The sequence below is a fragment of the Euprymna scolopes genome, chromosome 19, assembly GCF_053919585.1.
Source record: "Euprymna scolopes isolate OS-2025 chromosome 19, ASM5391958v1, whole genome shotgun sequence".
NCBI lineage: Eukaryota > Metazoa > Mollusca > Cephalopoda > Sepiida > Sepiolidae > Euprymna > Euprymna scolopes.
This window is the reverse complement of record NC_136500.1, coordinates 18,803,071-18,825,446: the sequence shown is the minus strand read 5'-3', so window position 1 is coordinate 18,825,446 and position 22,376 is coordinate 18,803,071. Positions and strand designations below refer to the sequence as shown.

The window sequence follows — 22,376 nt, the reverse complement described above, 5'->3', positions numbered from 1 at the left end:
AGCTGGTTCTGGCATAAATTGAATCTGCATTATATGAAAACTAGTCATAAATGAAAACAAAAAAAAATTAGTGCAAAGAGTATATGAAATGGGGAAAATAAATGAAAAATAAAAAAGGGAATTAAAAATTAAAAATCCAGATGAAAGGACATAAAGTTATTAGGTATTTTCAAAACGAAATGATCATAAGAGTCAAAGTTCTCATAAGAAGAAGTCAGATTATATATATATATATATATATATATATATATATATATATATATATATATATATATATATATATATATATTTGTAGAAATATATTTTCTTATAATATATTCCAATCCTTATTTAAGAAGCTAAAAAAAAAACTATATCCCAAACTTCATGATGTTGACCATCTTATAATTTATTCCTTTAATTAATTTGACATTTACAATTCTTGACAGTATCTGTTTCGTGGTGCAAAATCAATCACTTAATTTTATTATATCAATCAGTGAATCTATTATGCCCTTAAACTCATCAGAAGAAATAGCAACGATCAATCCCTCAAAAGGAAATAAAGTGTGATTTGACATGATTAAAATCCGAAAATTGGAAGAGAAGCCGCAAATACCTTTAATATGTTTCCATTACGCCATTTTGAATTTTAAAAATAAAGTCACTAAACCTAACTATTCATACTAACATTCTTTATTAATTTATGAATCTTCTACCAAAATGTTCTATTTAATAATTAGTAAATTTATTAATTCTAATTTGTGTATACATACTTATAAAAATAACATCAATAATTATAAAATATTATACATGTTTGCATATAGGAAACTAAACTAAACTGAAAAAAATTTATTAATTCTAATTTGTGTATACATACTTATAAAAATAACATCAATAATTATAAAATATTATACATGTTTGCATATAGGAAGCTAAACTAAACTGAAAAAACCGATTGACCTTTATGATTATAGTAAATAATTTATTGATTTGAATTGAAACCATACATAATTCAGTTCACTGGACTGTTATAATCAAATTTATTACCAGTTCAATTATAATTCTTAGTATCAGTCAATTCTAAACCTATAATAACGTTTGGTTGAGAATAAAAATTTGCTGAATACTGTGGGGGTCGTCAGGCCTTTTTAGGAACTAACTTCCTCCACAAATAAATAAAAATAAAAAGAAGAAGACTTACATGCAAAACAAACGGAGGTTTATTCACAGAAACCAACCATTAACAAATAAAATATAATTCTCTTTATAATGAGTTCAGAAGTCCTTTTTAAGTGTTCGTATAAAAAAAGGAGAATGTCTTTTTTTGTTGAACTGTTCATATGTTAAAACATGGTAAGAGAGGCAATAGGTAATGTTCGCCTGTGAAATTGTATGAAGCGCGTGGAGCAGTGAAAATGGAAGAGTGATAGTAACATGCATGGAACGTCCGAATAAGAATGCAGTTGAGAGAGAGATTTGATGTTTGTGTGTGCTTAAATACTATTTGGACCGGCTCCCAGCGAGCTTAAAAAGAAAAGTTTAGAAAAATGTCCTTGGAGAAATCCCATTGGACGGAAACATCACGTGGGGTGGCAGTATCAGAATTTTTGTAGGAATTTTTGACACCCCTAACACGAAACTGCGAATACAATATAAAAATCTCGGAATTTCTCTGTTAAAAGTGGGTTATTTATTTTCTTTATGGATTATACTTCCAAAATAAACTATTACAGTTGTTTTAAAAGTAATAGAAATATTTTTTTTTTTTAAAACAGTAATGAATTTTCCGAACTCAATATTTTTCAATTTTTAAACTCAATATTTTTCAATTTTTAAATTTTAAAAATCTATCAAAATTTTTCTATTGATTCTATTTTACGATATTTTCAGGGTCAATGTGAAATTTTATGTTCTTTCCAATAAATCGAATATAATATTTTAGATAAACGTTTTTTTTTTTTTAAATTCACGACCCCCCCCATCCCAATTTTTAAGTGTCTATTAAAAAGTAAATACTTAATTTAGTAACCCGATGAGTACATAATTATTTACTCACAAATTGAAGAGAAAAGGTCAATACATAATATATTCAAATTAAAAAAAAAAAAAAACATAGTGTTCTTTTAGAATTTTACCTGTAAAGTTTGAAGTTTAAAACCTTTTTTTTTAAACCACGTTATTTGTTTTTTCTTTTTTTTTTTTAATGGAACCTTGGTCCTTGCTCCTTTAATTGAAAAAAAAAAATTAGGGCTTGAATTACATTTTTCGAGGAGTTATAAGCTTGGAAAGACAGGGGGTCGAATAATTCACGCCTCCCATTTTGTAAATGTCTAATAATAATTAATTTAGAACCCGATGAGTACATAATTATTTACTCACAAATTGAAGAGAAAAGGTCAATACATAATATATTCAAATTTAAAACAAAAAAAAACATAGTGTTCTTATAGAATTTTACCTGTAAAGTCCGAAGTTTAAAACCTTTTTAAAAAAAAAACAGGTTTTTTTTTTTTTTTTTTTTTTTTTTAATGAAATCTTGGTCCTTGCTCCTTTAATTGAAAAAAAAAATTAGGGCTTGAATTGCATTTTTCGAGGAGTTATAAGCTTGGAAAGATGGGGTGGAATTATTCGCTATTTTCACGAAATTTCTGACACTGCTACACGTGGGGTGCTCTGTACTACGTCCGCTCGTTTTGAGTCGATTTAATATATAAGGCCACGCCGGAATTTGCGTGGGAGTTATTTTTTATATTTCACGCGCCAACATAATCATAATCATACTGCGCGCCTTAATTGTATTTATTTTTATAACAATTTTTAATCCGAATCTTAACCGTGTCAACTGGCACAATACTCAATTGTTTACCTTAAGCGTAAAAAGTTCAAATTAATTTAATTTAAAGTATGATAGAATTACCTCCCTTAGACCAAATCTATCGATATACTAACTTTTCTTATTTTTAATTTTTAATTTTTAACATTCATACTTTTAACATACATAACTCATTGCCATCCATATCCCAGTAATACATAGTGTTTATACAGTTCTAATGTCTTTCACTTAATGTTATTAAAAGATTAATTCAATGTATATTATAAATTAATTCACTAATCCGTTCAATATAAAATGTTAGTAATATAACTATTTCAATCGATACTTCATTTCTGCTTAATGTCAAATTGCAAATTAATTGGCTATTACATTTAACTTAATTTTAATTAATTAATTTATTTACTTATATTATTTTTATCAATATAATTATTATTATTGTTTAATTTGAAAGTATTATTTTTAAATTTCAGATTTCACATAGTTTTACCAGTTCAACATTCGACAGTCCAATATTAATAAACATTTTACGAACTTGTCACTTATTTAAGTATAATTTTAGTTTAACATTAAATATATCCTAACTCTCTATTAATTTGGTTTCAAAATTTCCTAATCTCATAATAATATGTTCTTTTAGTTATAATTAAATGAGTATATATTTAAGTGAAATCTAATTCTAATTTTACTTTAACTTTAAGTTAATTAAGAATTATAAACATTGTTTAGACTTAATAGTATAGATTATGTTTGTTTCCAATTTCCTTACACTTTAGCCCCGCCTCCTATCCTATGTATTTTTTTCACCTTCAATTTAACTTAAAATTTCAAAATGAATTTACAGACGTTTTGTTTATGAATATCTATCTATCTATCTACCTATGCTCCTATAAATTCGTTTTTCTTTTGTGTGTATTGATATTCATATTAAACACCCTATTTTCTATTTATTTAATGTATTTATTTGCTTCCCCACCAAAGCAAATTAGGCACAAGGCCGTTTTTAAAGTGGGGTAAAAACCAGCTCCCCTAAAAGTAGGCAAAAAGGGGGGCACTCTGGTTACCAAAAATAATAATTGTCCCAGTATAGAGGGTTTCCCCTCCATTGACTGGGATAAATTGGCCCGAAAAATAGAAAATACAATTTTCTTATATCTTGGTTGTGGAATTGCATTCACTAGCAAACGATCTAGCTAATTTGCATATTCTTTTAAACATTCATTTTAATTAATTCCCTATTAGTTGCTTCGGTTTTTTAATGGGATAATCATCTTTAGTTAACTATTACGTGTAATTATATTCATGCAGATATTCTACATGATTTATACTTGCATAATATTTGCGTAAAAAGTTTATAGTAAACACAAAATTGTTTCCATATATATTTATGTATACGTATATATTTTTATTAAACAAATCTATCTATCCTTCTATTTATCTATATATCTATAAAAGTGAACGTGTCTGTGTATCTGTCTGTCTATGGGTCTGTGTGTGTACATTTCTCTGTCAATTTTTAGTCTACAGACTCGAAATTTGATATACAGGGTACTGAGATTTGGGAAAATCGATGTGATCGATTTTCGGCCAGAAATTCGGCTGTTAAGGGGTCAAAGTTAAAGTATTTGACCTTTGAGAACTCTACTAAACTCCTTCGATAATGTTTGGTCTAAACACTTGAAATTTTAGATATAGGTTTAAAAAATTGACTGTTTTTTTTGTTTTTTTTTGTTCAGCATACACCTTCAAACACCCGGGCAACCCCGAGCTGAAAAGCTAGTATATCTATAAAAGTGAACGTGTCTGTCTGTCTGTGTACATTTTCCTTCGCAATAATTCTGTTAATTTTCAGTCTACAGACTCGAAATTTGATATACAGGGTACTGAGATTTGGGAAAATGTTTGTGATTCGTTTTCGGCCAGAAATTTGGCTGTTAAGGGGTCAAAGTTCAACGATTTGACCTTTGAGAACTCTACCAAACTCTTCCACCAATTTTGGGTGTAAACAATTAAAATTTTAGATATAGGTTCCTTGGGCATGGATCTAACTAAATAACTTAATTTAAGCCCAAAACAATAAATGTTAAGGGGTCATAATAGGGGTCAAAGTTAAAAAAAATTGACCTCTTTTTTTTTTTTTTTTTTTTTTTTTTACTCGGCATACACCTCCAAATATCCGGGCAACGCCAGGCATCCATGCTAGTCTATATATCTATAATAGTGAACGTGTCTGTGTGTTTGTGTGTCTGTGTACATTTCCCTAAGCAATGACTCTGTCAATATTTAATCTATAGACTCGAAATTTGATATACAGGGCACTGAGATTTGGGAATTTTGGCTGTTAAGGGGTCAAAGTTCAAGGATTAAAATGTTAAGGGGTCAAAGTTAAAAAAAATTGACCGTTTTTTTTGTTTTTTGTTTTTTGCTCAGCATACACCTCCAAACACCCGGGCAACCCCCCCTCGAGCTGAAATGCTAGTATATCTATAAAAGTGAACGTGTCTGTGTATCTGTGTGTGTGCGTCTGTGTGTGTGTACATTTCCCTATGCAATAACTCGTAGTAACTTAATTTAAGCCCAAAACAATAAATGTTAAGGGGTCATAATAGGGGTCAAAGTTAAACAAAATTGACCTCTGCGATCTCTACCAAATTACTCAGACAATTTCTGGTCATTTGAAATTTGAGATAAAGGGTATTTAGAGATAGGGCAAGCTTTTTAATCTGTTTGGGTCGGAAATTTTTAGTTACCAATATATAAATGTATGGATGTATGTTTGCATGTCTGCCTAAAACTTTCCACAGCGGCGACAGATTTTACCAAGATCAGTATCGTTTTACAGTCCGACATTTCAGACGACAAATATCGAAAAATTGGCTAAAAACATTAATATCTTCAGCTTCAACTGGGAACTTTTCTACAAGGGATGTCCCTTTTTTAGCCAATATTTTTGAAAGTCATCCTCTCCTTTCGAGTGTCTAGCCTTAATTTAAACATAAGTCCCTTCAGATTTGGCGGTGGTCGAAACCACAAAGACGTCAGGTATTTTTTCCCCGTTCTGTTCCTCCTTCGCGGTATGGGTTCGAGCCTGCCTTCTTACTACCACTTTTTTTTTCTCAACAGACACATCCAAACACCCGGGCAACGCCGGGCTGAAATGCTAGTATATACTAAAAATAATAGTTTATCTTAATAGATGTTCAATAGATATACCTTATTATAACTATAATATTGTTTTTACATCCATTCTGAGAATTAACACACTTGGCTCATATATTTGAGACCATTTATCAATCTAATAATAATTACATGTTTCAACATATACATGTTATTTTTAGATCAATACTTGGAATTGGATTACCATAAATCCATTTGTAAGATTATAATTATTACAAATTTATTTTTCCGATCCGTAAACTTACTTAGCAACTGTACTTTAACATTTCTAAACCTTACGATCAATCTAGAAGTTATAATAGCATGATCAACTACTATTCTCTATTCTAATTTAATATTTAATTTTTCCTCCATACCTAATTATATAATGTAGATGTACGCTCTTTTTTATCACTGTACAATTAAGTACTATATTATCTTAGATATATTATCATACTTACTTTCATTGTTCATATTAAATATTAATTTAGATATATCTTGCCATCCTATTTGCTATAATTATCAAAATTCATTCGACCTTTTTAATTAGTTTATAAAGTTTTAATTATATTTTATATAAAGTATTTATTTTTATTACTTAATTATATTTTATATAACGTATTTATTTTTATTACTTAATTATATTTTATATTATCTTTGATTACTTAATTATATTTTATATAAAGTATTTATTTTATTACTTAATTATATTTTATATAAAGTATTTATTTTTATTACTTAATTATATTTTATATAAAGTATTTATTTTTTTACTTAATTATATTTTATATAAAGTATTTATCTTTATTACTTAATTATATTTTATATAAAATATTTATTTTTATTACTTAATTATATTTTATATAAAGTATTATTTTTATTATTTAATTATATTTTATATAAAATATTTATTTTTATTACTTAATTATATTTTATATTATTTATTTTTATTACTTAATTATATTTTATATAAAGTATTTATCTTTATTTCTTAATTATATTTTATATAAAGCATTTATTTTTATTTCTTAATTATATTTTATATAAAGTATTTATCTCCATAGGGAAAATACTTAAATTATCATGTCATGATAGTTTCATATATTTTCTTCTATTTTCCGAATCATGTTTTATTTAAGCGCATTGGTTACCTCTCACATCTAATTAAACCAATTATAAATTACTATTATAGAATTTAATACTATTTACATTATACCTTACCCCCTTTCTTTTTCCTTTACCATCCTCTCTCCCCCTCCCCCTCCCTATATCCATACATCTCCACCCACACCTACCTGAATCTGCTACCTGCACACACACATTATAATCTAATGTATTTTAATTTTCAAAACTTAAATATTGTCGATACCCGTCTCCCTCCCCCCTTATTATCTCTTACCCCCCCCTTCTTTTTTTTCTCGTATTTCTTCTAAAGCACTTCTTCCAAATACTAACAACCATTTCTGTAATGTCTGATGAGGCTGTTGGATCGTGAACATGGTCCAACATCCGAAACATATGTAACAAAACAGATAAAACGGTAAAAAAAGAATAAAATACATATTTGCTCTGCAATAGTATTGAGCACTCTCTTCAGGTTTTTACTAATTACCAGTTTTACCATATATATACATATATATATATGTCATCTACATACGGTACTGTTTTTAAAAACATTATCTTTCATCTAGCAATTAATGATATAGATATAAAATTTGTAATGATTTTTTAAATTGTAATAGAATGTACATTACATAAAATAAATTCAAGGTAATTTTTTTTATTCAATTTCAATTAAATTTGCATACCTTACTTTGTAAAATTTATAAAAGTGCACTTTGAAGATAAATAAATTTCAAATTGAATCTTGTACCTTTATTTTTAAAGCCTATAGTAAAAACATTTTGTTTAACAATTTTCATGCCTTGGATGAAATGCTTTTCTAACTTGTATCTTATCTTTTTAAGATTATATTTCAAAACTCTCCTTCTCTCTATTTCAGTTTGTATTTCTCCTCACACCACAACTCATTTTTTGCAACTCCCTCTTTGTAATACAGATCTGAATAATGAGAAAATCTGAATTTTTTTTAACAAAAACTTAAAAATAATTTTTTGTTGATTAAATTTTTTTAAACCTCTTTCAGAATAGAAAATCTTTAAAATTTACTAAGGAACATATTTCATATAAGTTTCATTAACAAATATTCAATACATAACGAGAAAAATAGAGATGAAAATTTCAAAAGGACTGTATAACTGGTTATGGTCAATAGTAGTCCTCGCCAGCGAAAGTCTTTGTTATTGTTATTCTATTATCATTATTATTTAAAACATTTTGTGTCCTGCTCTTTCACGCGAGGACTAATATATATTTGTTCTTTTGTTTTTTGACAGAATGATCTTGGAAAGCGCCGTCCTCGAAGCTACATGATGCCGGATCATTGGGTTTATGGCCTTGAAAACCCAGTCGCAACTGATACAGTTAGCCATGGTGAGTTAGTGTGTAAGCGTATATGTGTATGTGCGTTAGAAAGAAAGAGAGAGAAAAATGGATAGTAAGAGATAAAGAGGGGATGGGAAGAGAGAGTATATATATATATATATATATATAAGTAGTAGCGTTTGTGTGCCTGTGTGTACAACTCCCAATGACCAAAGAAATATAAAGCCATATTTGTGTACACCTCTCTTGGTAAAGAAATATTAATGCCCATGATGGGATACTTCTGTCAACGGAGATATTATATTTCATATGTAATTTCTATATACAGCATTCTTCAAACCACATCTGCATTGATTGAGTTACGGTCATTAGCATAACACATTAAATTAAATCTATTTAAATAATTAGCTCGATGATATTACTTATTCGACATAATAGCTTTGTTTTAACTGTACTAATTTAATTTGTTTTAATTATTTAGTTTATCTAAATTTCAATTTATATTTTATTTAACTTATTTTATCTGAAATCGTTTAATTTTCAAACCAGAAAACCAAAGGGGAAATAACTATGATAGTTTAATTGAAAAATTGTTTTAAACGGAGCACGTTATTAAATATTTCCTGTAATAAATGTGTTTTCATTTCGAAATATTCTTCTAAGCTGAATTATTATTTTTATTTTTAATTCAGAGGAAATTTTTTTTCGCTTATTCTTAATTTTTAAGTAACCTTTTTTATGTTAGAGAAAATGGTAAATATGAAGAATCACTCCACCCTCGAAAATTCCTTTAAAATTACCACTTCCTGTCCACTCTCGAAAATCTTTTAAAATTACCACTAACGTTTAAAATTTCTGGAAACAAGTAGTTTATAGGATGTGAAGACATGCACCCACTTTATGGCTACTGGCTGTGGCCGCCACAACACCCACCGCCTCTATATCGCCTCCCACCAAATGTAAACAGAATTTTTGTGAAATATTAAACGATTCTTCTGCTCGGTTGATGTTGGTGCGTTACGTTAAAGTGGTTAATTATACTGCAGAAGCACCTGTTGAAAAACTATACAAGTTCTATATCGAATATGCCCCTCCAAAAAAAAGAAAAAAAATATTAACCGGCAGCCCCCCCCCCCCAAAAAAAATGATAATCACAAGGTGGGTGCTCATTTTAATTTAAATGATTATAAAAAAGTGATCCCCCACTTTTTTGAAACTAACATTTCTTCATATCTTGGAAACTACTCATTTGTCGTAATTTTAGATGTTATTATCATGTTTAGCGCCTCCGAAAACTTGTGAAAGTTGTAATTTTAAAGGAATTTTCAAGGGTGAAGTGATTCTTCATATTTACCGAGAAAAATAATTAAAACTAATGTCCTCATTTACTTGCATCCCCACGAGAGCATAGTTAGTCAGACACAGGGCCAATTTTCCATGTCATCAAAATCCTTTTTTTTGTTTATAAAATTAAATCGGTGTTGCCCAGGATTTATTATAATAATTATACCATAGCAAGTGTGTTTAATTGCTTGCGAAACATATTTTCTTTATAATTTATTTAAAGTGGTCAATTTTTACGGCGTGACCCAGCGTCGTTTAACCCCTAAAAAAAATTAGGACCTGCTTTTTTGTGGCCTAATACGTTTAAGCATTCTTTATAAATAATATGAAAGAGAAAATTTGGAAAAAAAAAAGAAGAAAATTAACATTTTAGCGTGGGGGATAACTTTTCTATATAAATTTAACGTTAAATGAGCACCCACTTTTTGGCCACAAAGCGTTCAACTAGTTATGTCATCTCTAGCATTTTTTCAAGTTTGGCGATCGAGAGGGTGGTGGGTGGGGAGAAAAACATAACAAATACAGTTTTTTTTGTAGTGATGGTGGGGGGCTGGAATTACATTTGAAGCATAAAATAACGATAAATTTAATTAATTTTTATGAGACCATTCTGTACTTTCACCTAACAATTTTATAAACAGAACGAACCCCAAAATATGGCAAATTCATCTTTGGGGACAGGGGAGGATTACATTAGAAATATAAAATGACGAAAAATTTCATTTAATTGTTTTTGGAATTAATTTTTGGTAGATCTTTTTTTTTCTTTTTTTTGTGATTGCACACACATTCGCTGCTTTTTTTTTTTCATTGAAACAAAAGTTGTAATAATTTATTTTTAATTATTTGAGGGGGGGGGGATGGCCTTTCCAGTGCTCAATATCCAGAGAGTAGTTTCTTCTCTTTGTAGGCTTCTGCTGAAATATTTAGTGGAGAGGGTATCACATACTTCCTCTTTTTTTGGACGATTACATTTACATGTTTTCATCAGTTCTTTTATTTTTGTTGTGGGGGTATCCACATTGCCCATGCTGAAAATAATTAGTATACAGGTGTGTTTCAAACAAAACTTCATGTCAAACCAAGCAACGCTGGGTACCCATCCTAGTATATATATGTATATATAATATATATGTATGTATTGTATGTGTGTATGTTGGACCCATGAATTATAGAATAATTTCTGTAGGAAATCTTGAGTAGAAGGTCTCAATATAGCACTTTTTTTTTTTTTACACGGTGGTCACCACTTATCAAGGCCCGGAAGCCACTCAGGGATAAGGGTTATTGCAAGTACAATACGTTAGTGTGGAGATTTGATGAAGTGTTTACTTAAGGGGGCAGTTCATTAGGAATTTGTTAACGTTGGACTTGAAGACATCCAAGTTGTAGTCAGGTGGGAAGCAGGCAGACGGAACAGAGTTCCACAGGCGTGCAGTTCTAAGAAAGAAGCTTTTTTCATGGAATCCACGTTTTGATTTAGGCACAGATAAAGAGTGGGGGAAATTTTTCACAGTGGATTCAGCTAGACGGGTGTCTTCTTGAAAGATTGGCGAGGGGGGACCGGAGATTGGAGCTCAGACGAGCACCTTCCATGGAAATAACGATAAAACAAGGATAGGCTCGCAACGTCTCTTCTGTGGGAGAGAGGTTGTAGGGTAGAGAAAAGGGCATCCCCCACTAAGCCACGAAGTCTATTTTGTACTCTGTCTAGGCAGAATAGGCTGTTTTTAGCAGCTCCTGCCCAGATATGGCAGCAGTATTCCATCCTTGGACATACTTGGCTTTTATATAAATAGAGAATTGCATCAGTAGTGAGATATCTTCTGGAGCGGTAGAAGGATCCCACCATCTTTCCAGCGACCTTGGCAACAGGCTTGATGTACATGTTCCATTTCAGATCAGGAGTAAAGGTCAAACCCAGAAGCTTGTCAAAACACGATGCTTCTCCTAGAGCAAGAATGAATGTTGAAATGAAAACTATCAAAACATCAATACAACATTTTTGCCATTACTCATTATAATTTATTTCATCACATCAAGATTGGCAAAATTCTTCAGGTGAGGTTCAGGCCCCTAATGTGGTAACTAAAGAATGAGGACTTTAAAGGAGAAATCTCACTGCTCCTGGTGAGATGAAATAAATTATGAGAAATGACTAAATGTTTGTCTTGTGTGTGTGTGAGAGAGAGAGAGAGAGAGAGAGAGAGAGAGGGAGAGAGAGAGAGAGAGAGAGAGAGAGATAACCGATAAGGAGAAAGAGAGAAATATATATATATATATATTCTTTATTTGTTTTTACATAAGCAACAATATCTTATTACACAGTCATGAGCATGTTTCAGTTAGCTAGCTACTAGTAACTAAAGACCTCTTCAGGCGATACAGCTTATATCAAAGCAAAGTTTGTAATAAAAATATCAAGTCTTCCTTGTCACAAGGAGTTAAAATCAAAAAGTTCCAAGTAAGATTTGGTTGTATGTAAATAAGGTCCAATAGGGGTGTGAATTTGAGTCTGTGTTGAGATATGGGAAAGGATGGGAGGTTAAAGAATGGTATTTAGGCATGTGTGATGGCCTCTCCAAATCTTAAACATACTAATGTGTATAGGTTTAATTAGTGGGGGAATGTGAATTTGACATATCTATGCTAAAAGAGGTTTAAGATTTAAGAGTCATTCAGTTATAAAAATATTTTGTATTTGGCTAGAATTTTTATGTGGTCAGAAAACGTACAACTTATGTTGCCCTCTTGTATATCCCTTACCAACACCAATGAAAAGATTAAGAGATAAGGAAGAAAAAGAAAAGATGAAAGGGAGAAAAGAAGGAAAGAAATAACAAAGAAAGAGAGAAGGGAAAGAGGAAGAATAAGTTGGTAAGTTAAACTGGCAACAACATAGTCAACTCGGAATATACCATTTTTGGAGAGTCAATAATGTCTCAAAAGTCCAAAATAAACACAATACTGCTATAAGTGTTTAACTTACCAACTTGGCACTAGTTCTTTTTCAAACCAAATAAAACTTTAAAATGCGTTAAAACACGCGCGCACACACACACACACACACACACACACACACACACACACACACACACACACACACACACACATTATCTGGGTATTTAGCAGAGTAATTTATCTTGCCTTTGGTAACATTTATTTGTTATATTTTTTACATTTTTTACCCTTTTTATTTCATTTGTTAACTGTTCCAAATAGATTAAAATTTACTTTTATACCTAATTGAAATAATTGAAATAACAACAAAAAAGGATGTTGATGTTGAAGCTGTTTGGCAAACATCCATCTGTCATCTTTGATTCTCAGTTCTAACATAACATATTTATCTGAACACTAGCGGGGGGGGGGGTAGCGCCCGGCTTTGCGTGGGCATAAAATACGTTTAAATATGATATTTTAATTTGTCCAGATTTTTTATATACTATTATGTATTCGTGATTTCAAAAGTAAAAAAAAAAAAAAAAAAAGTATTTGGGTGCTATCAGCTAGAATCGAAACCGAAAGGAAAACTGTAGCATTCAAAGCTGGTGACGTTACCACTCTACCAACGTGACACGCATATGAACTGATTCAAAATTAGAACATAAAAATAAACTAAGATAGATATACAAAATGTATAACGATTTTTTTCAAGTTTGACACATTTTTCATCCCTTAAAAACTATCTTAACCAGCTGAAAATCCATAAAATAATGTTCCGTAAAAAAAAATCCAATCATTTAAGGCTCCTAGCATCGCTCTGCGACTTTTAGTTACGGAAGAGATAGAGTTTGAAAATATGGAGACAGACAGACAGATATATAGCCTTTTATATATTAGATTTTAATTAAAGTAAATAAATTACTTTAAACACACACACACACACACACACACACACACACACACACACACACACACACACACACACACACACACATAAATGATCCATGTAGGTAGAAAAGTAACTTTTATTGCTTTTGGTAGCAGTCCAAATTATCAATTTTTGATTATAATAAAGTAATTACCTTTTCTTAAATCAACAGCAAACCTGTTCAATTCAACCACTAATAGTGTGACATGGAAAACTCTGGTGCAAGGGAGGTAATTCTTATGTAGAATTACCTCCCTTATTATTTTACTGCGTTGTCCTTCCAAGCTATAAGTTTAGTTAAGATATCTGTTACTACTGCAACAACACAACGATCAATCTGTCAAGAAATTTCTCCCCATCACACCAGGTAGTATACTATTGGCACAATGGATGCAAATTCGGACTGTGGAATCAGCTAAGGCCAGTTGAAATTCTATTTAAAGTAGTAGCAGTAGCTTTCCATTTTCAACCTTATGTAGAATGGATGAATAATGGAATCCGTGACAGGACGCTAGTTTGCCACTGCTTATGTTTACCAACAAGGTTGGTAGCAATATATCGTGGAGTTTTCTCAAATGGTCACTGATTTAAGTATGATAAAGCTGAACGTTGGTTAACTTTGTTGAGCTATCAAGGTGATTTTATGATGAGATTTCTCGTTTCCCATTGCAAATCAATATCGTTGGAGCTTGTATAAAACCACGATTTTTTGCTTCCTGGCGATGCATCAAAAAACAGCCACTTGTGTTTTCTGAATGGTTTACAATGAATAAATTGTTTACTATTCAAAATTGAAAAATTTATTTTGTTCACCCCAAACAATGCATAATTGGTATTTTTTATTTATATATATATATATCTTTATATATATATATATATATATATATATATATATATATATATATATATATATATATATATATATATATATATATATATATTTATTTCTGTATATTTATATATTTATATATGTATATTTATATATATTTATACATACATATATATATATATTTTATGTACAGAAAGTTGTTAGTTGAGACAGATCATTGGTACCGTCGGTTTCAAGCCCGATAATAAGGCCCGTTTAAGGTATCCTTATCAAGCTCTCTTCAGCCAATATTCGTCTCTGAAGAGAGCTTGATAAGGATACCTAAAACGGGCCTTATTATCGGGCTTGAAACCGACGGTACCAGTGATCTGTCTCAACTAACAACTTTCTGTACACAAAATATAAATACGCTCTTACAATTTGGATTTTCCTTTTAATTGAGCACTCTGCTGGAATTCTTTTTGCAAAAAAAACTAATCATATATATATATATATATATATATAGTCATCCACATACAGTACTGTTTCGCTGTTTCACAGCTCATCAGTGCGGCTAGACAGGCAACTACCTCAAGCCAATATATATATATATATATATATATATATATATATGACACTAACAAACAACTGTGAAAAGTTTGTGTTTCAGTGTTAAATACTACTCCCCCCCACCTCCAATGACATCTGACGAGGTGACACAGAGAGCACTTTTTCCTGTCCTGACAGAGTATAAAATCAACTTCGAAATCTAGTAGGTTAGTTGGAGTAATTTCAAGTTTTTTTTCTGCCTTTATTAAGCCATGGTCATAAAAACCGTTAGCAATAGACAGATTCTACTAAGCTAAGTGGTGTCTTGCCTGGTACAGACATTGCCGGCTATGGTTCTCTGTCTATCTCTCTCTCCCTTGAGACATTCATGAATTCATTGTTGCTCATTATTTTTGGTGTCAACATATGTCTCTCGCTATCATCCTCTACTTCTTCTAGCGATGATCTTTCCCGTTATTCTTTGCTGGTTGTCGGAGAGTAGTTTGATGACAATCAGGTGCCACCTGTCTATTATAGTGATCCTTATCGAGCGAGGTGTTCTGATTAAGCGCCATATTCACAATGTTTCACGAATAATGAGTTTGATGTATTGCCATAGATTTCTTTGCACTTGTACAGCAAAAAGGTTGCAGTGTCTATCTTTCCAAGCAGTGCTCATACTGGGCGATTATTCTGACCATTGTACTCAGAGGTATCTTCTGCTCAGCACAATGCAGAATTATTTCTGTTTGTTTTTGTATTACATCAATTACCTTCTTTCCATGACCTCATATTATCCTTATCAGGGAGCTAAGTGGATTCTCAACTAAGTCCAAGGGTTTCTCACAGGCTAGTGGAGGGAAGGAGGCGTCTTACTTTCCTTTAACAGTAATGCCGTCCCACTACCCTCTAAGCTAACAAAGGAATGCATAAAACTTAAGAACATCTTGATAGTTAGACAACACAGAACTCTGAAAATGCGACAGTGATACATGTTCATTCATACAATTCTGAGGCAACATGTTCAGGACAGCAGAACATGATGCAAAATGAGATAAAGCAATCAAGCCAGACATTGTGATATGGAACAAGCCTGAAAAAACTGCGCTCATTATTGATGCCGCTGTCCGAAATAACTAAAGTGTAGTATCTGTTCTTCAGATCTACACTTTAATTTCTTGTTCTCTGAGAGAGACAGACATTATACCGGTTGTTATAGGTGCAACTGGCTTAGTGAAACAGAATTTTTTTAGAAGTACCTGGAAACAATCCCTGGAAGATTAAACTGTAATGAAATACAGATTGCAGCCATAAAGGGAGCAACATCGATTCTAAAAAGAGCCATCGGATATAAATCCCAATCAAAATGAAATCAATTGTTAGCTCCTGGAGGAGTTAGCTCCCTTTGATCTCTTAAAAATTTATTAAGTAAAATAAATTAAAAAAAAAAAGGTGTAATTATGCAGTCGATTTAATATGAATGTACACCATGCAGGTTTGGTCTGTTCAGCTGCAGCACACTGCAGTATTTAAACACCGCAGTGCGGCAAGAACCATAAAATAATCTGTAAGCAACAGGCGCAACTGTCACATTCTGGCAAATAGACAGCAGATCTAATGCAAGTAGATCATATACTCCAGTTATAGTCAGCTGGAAAGCAGGCTAGCAGAACAGGGTTCTACAGACGGGCAGTATTACGAAAGAAGCTTAGTTCATGGAATTTGTGCTTAGATTTAGGCACCGACAGAGAGTGGGGGAAATTGTTGATAGTGGTTGTAGATCGTTGAATGTTTTTTATGAAAGTTTGGCAAAGGGGAGAACCCTAGATTGGAGCTCAGACGAGCATTTGCAATTAAAAGATTTTTTATCCGAGTAGAAAATAATTCTTCAGTAAATAAAAGGGAATGGAATCAAAGAGTGTTAGTAAGGGAATTTGCTCATGAGTAGAGATGAAAATAAAAGGTGTGTGAGTTAGGATGGATGTTCTGCTTTAAGATAAGCCTGTCAACATGACCGAAACAATCGAGTCAACCATCTTTATGTTTTTATGGATGACCTGAAGCTGCATGCCAGTTCAGATGCGGATTTAAGTTGGCTCTCTTAGGGGGTGTATATCTTCTCCAAAAATATTGAAATAAAGCTTGGCCTGGACAAATGTGCTAAGTGCTCCATCAGAGATGGGAAGAAGATCATACTGCTTGATGAAGATACTGACATCAAAGACCGAGAAGAGCAGAAGCAATACAGACACCTTGGCATAGAAGAGAACGATTCAGTTAAGCATGCCAAAATGAGAGAAAAAACTGTATGCTGTGTAAAAAAGAAAAATTGTAAAATGCAGCCTCCCACTCCAAAAAAAAACTGCCATTAACCAACTTGCCATGCCAGTGATAACATACAGATTTGACAGTATTGACTAGCCACAAAAGGACGTTAACAAGCTAGACACTAAAATGAGAAAAATGTTGACACTATAGAGAAACAATACAAATACCTTGGCATAGAAGAGAACGATTCAATGCAGCATTCCAAGACGAGAGAAAAAATTGACACACTAAAATTAGCAATGAATGAATTGTAAGGAAAATTTGTAAAACACAGCTTACAAACAAAAAAACAAGTTAAGCTATACATGTGATAACATACAGCTTTGGTATTATTGACTGACCACAAAAGGACATTAACAGATTAGACACTAAAACGAGGAAAATTGTACCGATTAACACACAGAAACCAGTGTCTGTTTACCTAGAAAACGGAGCTATTAACCCTGACATAATAATATCAGACAACAAAGAGAAAGAAGCGACCTTAGTAGAAGTTAATGTCCCCAATGATGCTGGCTTAAATATAGCTGAAACAGAGATAACGAAATTCCAAGTTCTTATGTATGCCTTAAAAAGAAATTAGAATCTTTGGAAGATTTCCATCATTCTAGTAACCATAGGCACAAAGGGACTCATGAAAAAGAATTTCAAAAACTACCTGGCAAATATACCCGGTGAACCAAGTGCAAGAAGAGATTCAAACAATTGCACTTAAAGGGACAGTTAGAATCTTAAAACAATCTCTCGGTTGGAATGTATGAAATAGCATATGAATGTTTGGCATCCGCAAGGATGCCCCATCCTCAGCTAGAACAAAATGATGAGAAAATTGAAAGAAAAAGTGAGAAAGTCCATAAGTTCATTGAAGTCTGGTTGCATGTAAATCGTTATTTGTGGATGTTTTACTTCATCATTACCACTTCATCTGACTTGGTCTGATGGAGTGATCTCTTTGAATTGAGATTCCACTGAAACATGTATGCACATATGTAACCAATAATGTTTGTATAATAAACAAACTATATACTTGCTCTATCGTCCATTGAGCACTATTTAATAAACATAGGGGTTTCAGTGGATCTACATCTAGGAAACCAAACTGTCCTACTATTATATATTTATAGATGTGAGAATTATTGTTTGTACATACATGAAATGAACGTAAAAAAAAATTTCAAAAATACTTCTATTATTAGCATTATGCATTATACTTGTAGCTTTGCGTGGTTGGGATCTGAACGAAGATGTTTTGGAAGTGAAGGTCCCGGAGGAAAGTGAGCGCAATTTTATAGCCTTGAATAAGGCTGCTGTGATAAGAGGATTGGTTACAGCACCGGAACATAATCACTTCCGTTCCCTGAATGACATTCGTATGTCCGTTAAAAAGAAAGTTGTGCCAAGATATGCCAAGATCAGCTTACCCGAAGATGCAAACTTTGGAGACGCACCCAGGTAAGATATGATATATTTTCTGCATTTGAAAAACAAAACTGTTATGTTATCACATAGCAATTTTCTCTCAAGAGAGTAACCTGAATTTAACGGTTTCAGGTCGAGTAGCTGATAGCATCTAATTATTGATGACCTTCCTTTGTGCATCCAGACTTTTAACTATACTTATATGTGCGTGTGCGTGTGTGTGTGTGTGGATTAAAGGTCATTTATACTTGATCCTTGTTTAAACACTTGATGATTTAATAAACTTGTAAAGTATGTAATTAGTTTTTTCTTCATCATTTCAAGTTTTCCTATATAAATGTCCTATCCCCAATAGCGAGCGAGTCCTGTTATGTTGTTAGGATCTAATATAAAATAACTACCTTGATATTATTAACACACACACATACACGCATATATCTAAAAATGAAATGGCCTCTTAAAGAAACCAACATAATACCAGTTGTGATAGGAGCAACTGGCCTAATGAAAAAAAAAAAAATCCAAAGAAATATTTGGAAGCAATCCATGGAAGACCAAGTTGATATGAAATACAAATAGCAGCCATAAAGGGAACATCATCTATTCTTAAAAGAATCCTCGGATATAAATTCAAATCATAATGAGATCAAGTGTTAGATCTATATCTTCAGGATAGAGCTCCTTTATCTCTTAAAACTAACCAAAGTAAAATAATTAAGAAAAGAGATGATGACAAATGCTTTTAAAAATATTAGTTGCTTCAGTAATGGTAACAAGTGCAGACCCTGCCACACAGAAGTAAAAAGTGTGAATCAGCTGATGGAAAATGCTGACACTGTAAAGAATAAAACACAGAAACTAGTTTCTGCCTAGAATATATCATGCGATAATCGTGAACGCCGGAGAATATTTGATGAGTCCCAGAAATCCAAACCTCAAAACAAGTCGATCTTCATTTTCTGATAATTCAAGTTTGCGAAGGCCCGTGCGTATCTACAAAACAAATGCTAAACAATCCCCAGAAGACCAAGCTGGCACGAAATGCAGATAGCAGCCATAAAAGGAACAACGCCTATTCTTAAAAGAATATAAATTGAAATCATAATGAAATCAAGATTCAGGACGAAGCCCTTTGATCTCTTAAAACTAACCAAAATAAAATAATAAAAAAAGAGTAACATAAAAGATAAACGTATATAAAGAATCATTATTATTTAATTAAAATTATCAAGCAACTTTAAGAATACTTTAGGATGTGCACTGTCTGGGCAATATAAACTAAAAAGCAGTAAACTGGCGTTTATGCAATGTTCACGACTACCTATCGTTCGAACATAATGGGGATGGGTTCAAATCACCGACCGTCAGGAATTGTTATCCTATACTGATGATTACGTAAGCATGAAACACTAGTGTCTGTAGGTATAAAAAGAATAATTATTTAATTATATATACATATATATATATATATATATATATATATGTGTGAGTGTGTATATATATATATATATATATATATATATATACATATATATATACTCTTGATTTGTTTTTACATAAACAGTAATATGTAATATTGCTTGTGTATAAATAAATAAAGAGTATACTCTGCTCTACTTGTATTAACCTTGTTAAACTTCATTGCTTACTTAACCTCTGGAAAACAATAAATCTCAGATTATATGCACACACACACACACACACACACACACACACACACACACACACACACATTTCTCTATAAAAGTGAATATATCTATAAAAGTGAAAATACCTGTGCGTGTGTGTGTCTGTCTGTGTGTATACATTTTCTTACACAATAACTCTGTCAATTTTCGGTCTACAGACTCAAAATTTTACATAAGGAGTATTGAGATTTGGGAAATTCTGTTTGATCGATTTTGGGCCAGAAATTTGGCTGTTAAGGGGTCAAAGTTCAATGATTTCATCTTTGAGAACTCTAGCAAACTCCTCCGCCAATTTTGGGTCTAAACACTTGAAATTTTAGGTATAAGTTCTTTGGACATGGATTTAACTTAATAATTTGATCTCATTATACTTCAGAAGTACCTTTTTGCTTTTTCTTCATACAAATAAATAAGGAGAGTAGAAAGTGGATCTTCGGTTTATTTTCAACAGTGGCATGAATCTCATTTCCCTTATTTTGTTTTTTTAGTATTCATATTCCATGAGCGATGTTTCTGACAAAGAGGGAAGAATTGCTGTTCCTATTTACTTGCCTCCCCACGAGGGCAGAGTTTGACACAAGGTCGGTTTTTAAGGTGGGGGAAATCCAGCCCCCCAAAAAGGGCACTCTGTATAGGAACAAAAATAAAAATTGTCTCAATCATGAAGGATTTCTCTTCCACTGACCAAGGACAGAAATGTGAAGTGTAGCATCAGAACAGATACTACACTGTGATCTTGGCCCGAATTGCTGTTTTCTTGGTCAGCTTCCATCTAGCACTTATCGGTGGCAAGTTTTTGACCTTCATGTAGTATTTTTTTTTAGCTGCTTACATCCAGTGGCTTCATGCCTTGCCTGGAGCGAAAAAAAAACCAGTCAGCAAACAAAGCTTTTTTAGAATCAGTGGCTGCATGATCTTCCGTCGTAGTTGTTGATAATAAAAAAAAGTTCAAGTTAAAACATGCACCTCTCACAGTTTATTCCGTCAAAATTAATTCATGTTGTTCTTTTATTCCTGATTCTGATGAAGGATATGCACACCGATTGGCGACGTGATAGCTAACAAGTTCGGAGAAAAATGGTTCCACATGCAAAGGGATGAACTGGGCAAGGAAATAAACCAATCCAGCAAAACGAAGGTTCGTATCTTTTGATTGCGTAAATGTCAACAACACATGCAACATATATATACATGCAACATATACATATATATATATATATATATATATATATATATATACTAATAACAAGGTAAATATAATACGTATTAGTTCCACTTTTTGTAATAAATCATTTTACCAAGCATTCTTCATAAGTTTTGGTTTTGGTTTCGATTATAGCTGAAGGAACTTAAGTTATATATATATATATATATATAGTGCAAAATTTTGTTGAAAATTCAAAGACTCACGTTTTCTTTTATTTTATAACCTTCGTTTATTTCCTGGATTTTTCCATTACAGCTGTTTCATCAGTGGGGAGGCAATTTTACAATTTATGTGTACATAAAAATATCCTGTCCTCACCAACTTCTTCAGATGTTTTTCCATTAGATTTTTACAACAAAAGGTATATTTTTAACATGCTGAACATCATATATATATATATATATATATATATATATATATATATATATATATATATATATATATATATGTATATATATATATATATATATATATATATATATATATATAAGTTTTGGTTTCCGTTTCGACTCAAGCTGATGCACCCAAATCGATAGAACATTAGCTCTATAATAATATATACAAAATCTGCAAGAATTAAAATATCATATTTAAGCATATTTTACAACCGGGCTATGACGGGCTATACAGGGCGTCTCTGATATCTTAGATAAATAGATAACACATCCTACGATTAAAACATATAGGAAACACGCTTTAGGACATACGCATTTATTAAGTCAGCTTTAGCAGATAGTATGAATGCG

The 22,376-nt window shown here is 31.7% G+C and overlaps 1 protein-coding gene across 1 annotated transcript in view; it reads left to right on the top strand.

Annotated features, from left to right (window-relative positions):
- Positions 1-22,376, top strand: part of LOC145303459 (cilia- and flagella-associated protein 77-like) — a 56,380-nt gene that overhangs the window by 14,214 nt on the left and 19,790 nt on the right. The window contains exons 2-4 of the mRNA XM_080144796.1: positions 8,365-8,461; positions 18,534-18,768; positions 21,453-21,561. Coding sequence (XP_080000922.1) covers positions 8,365-8,461; positions 18,534-18,768; positions 21,453-21,561 — 441 coding nt within the window. The remainder of the gene's footprint in view (positions 1-8,364; positions 8,462-18,533; positions 18,769-21,452; positions 21,562-22,376) is intronic.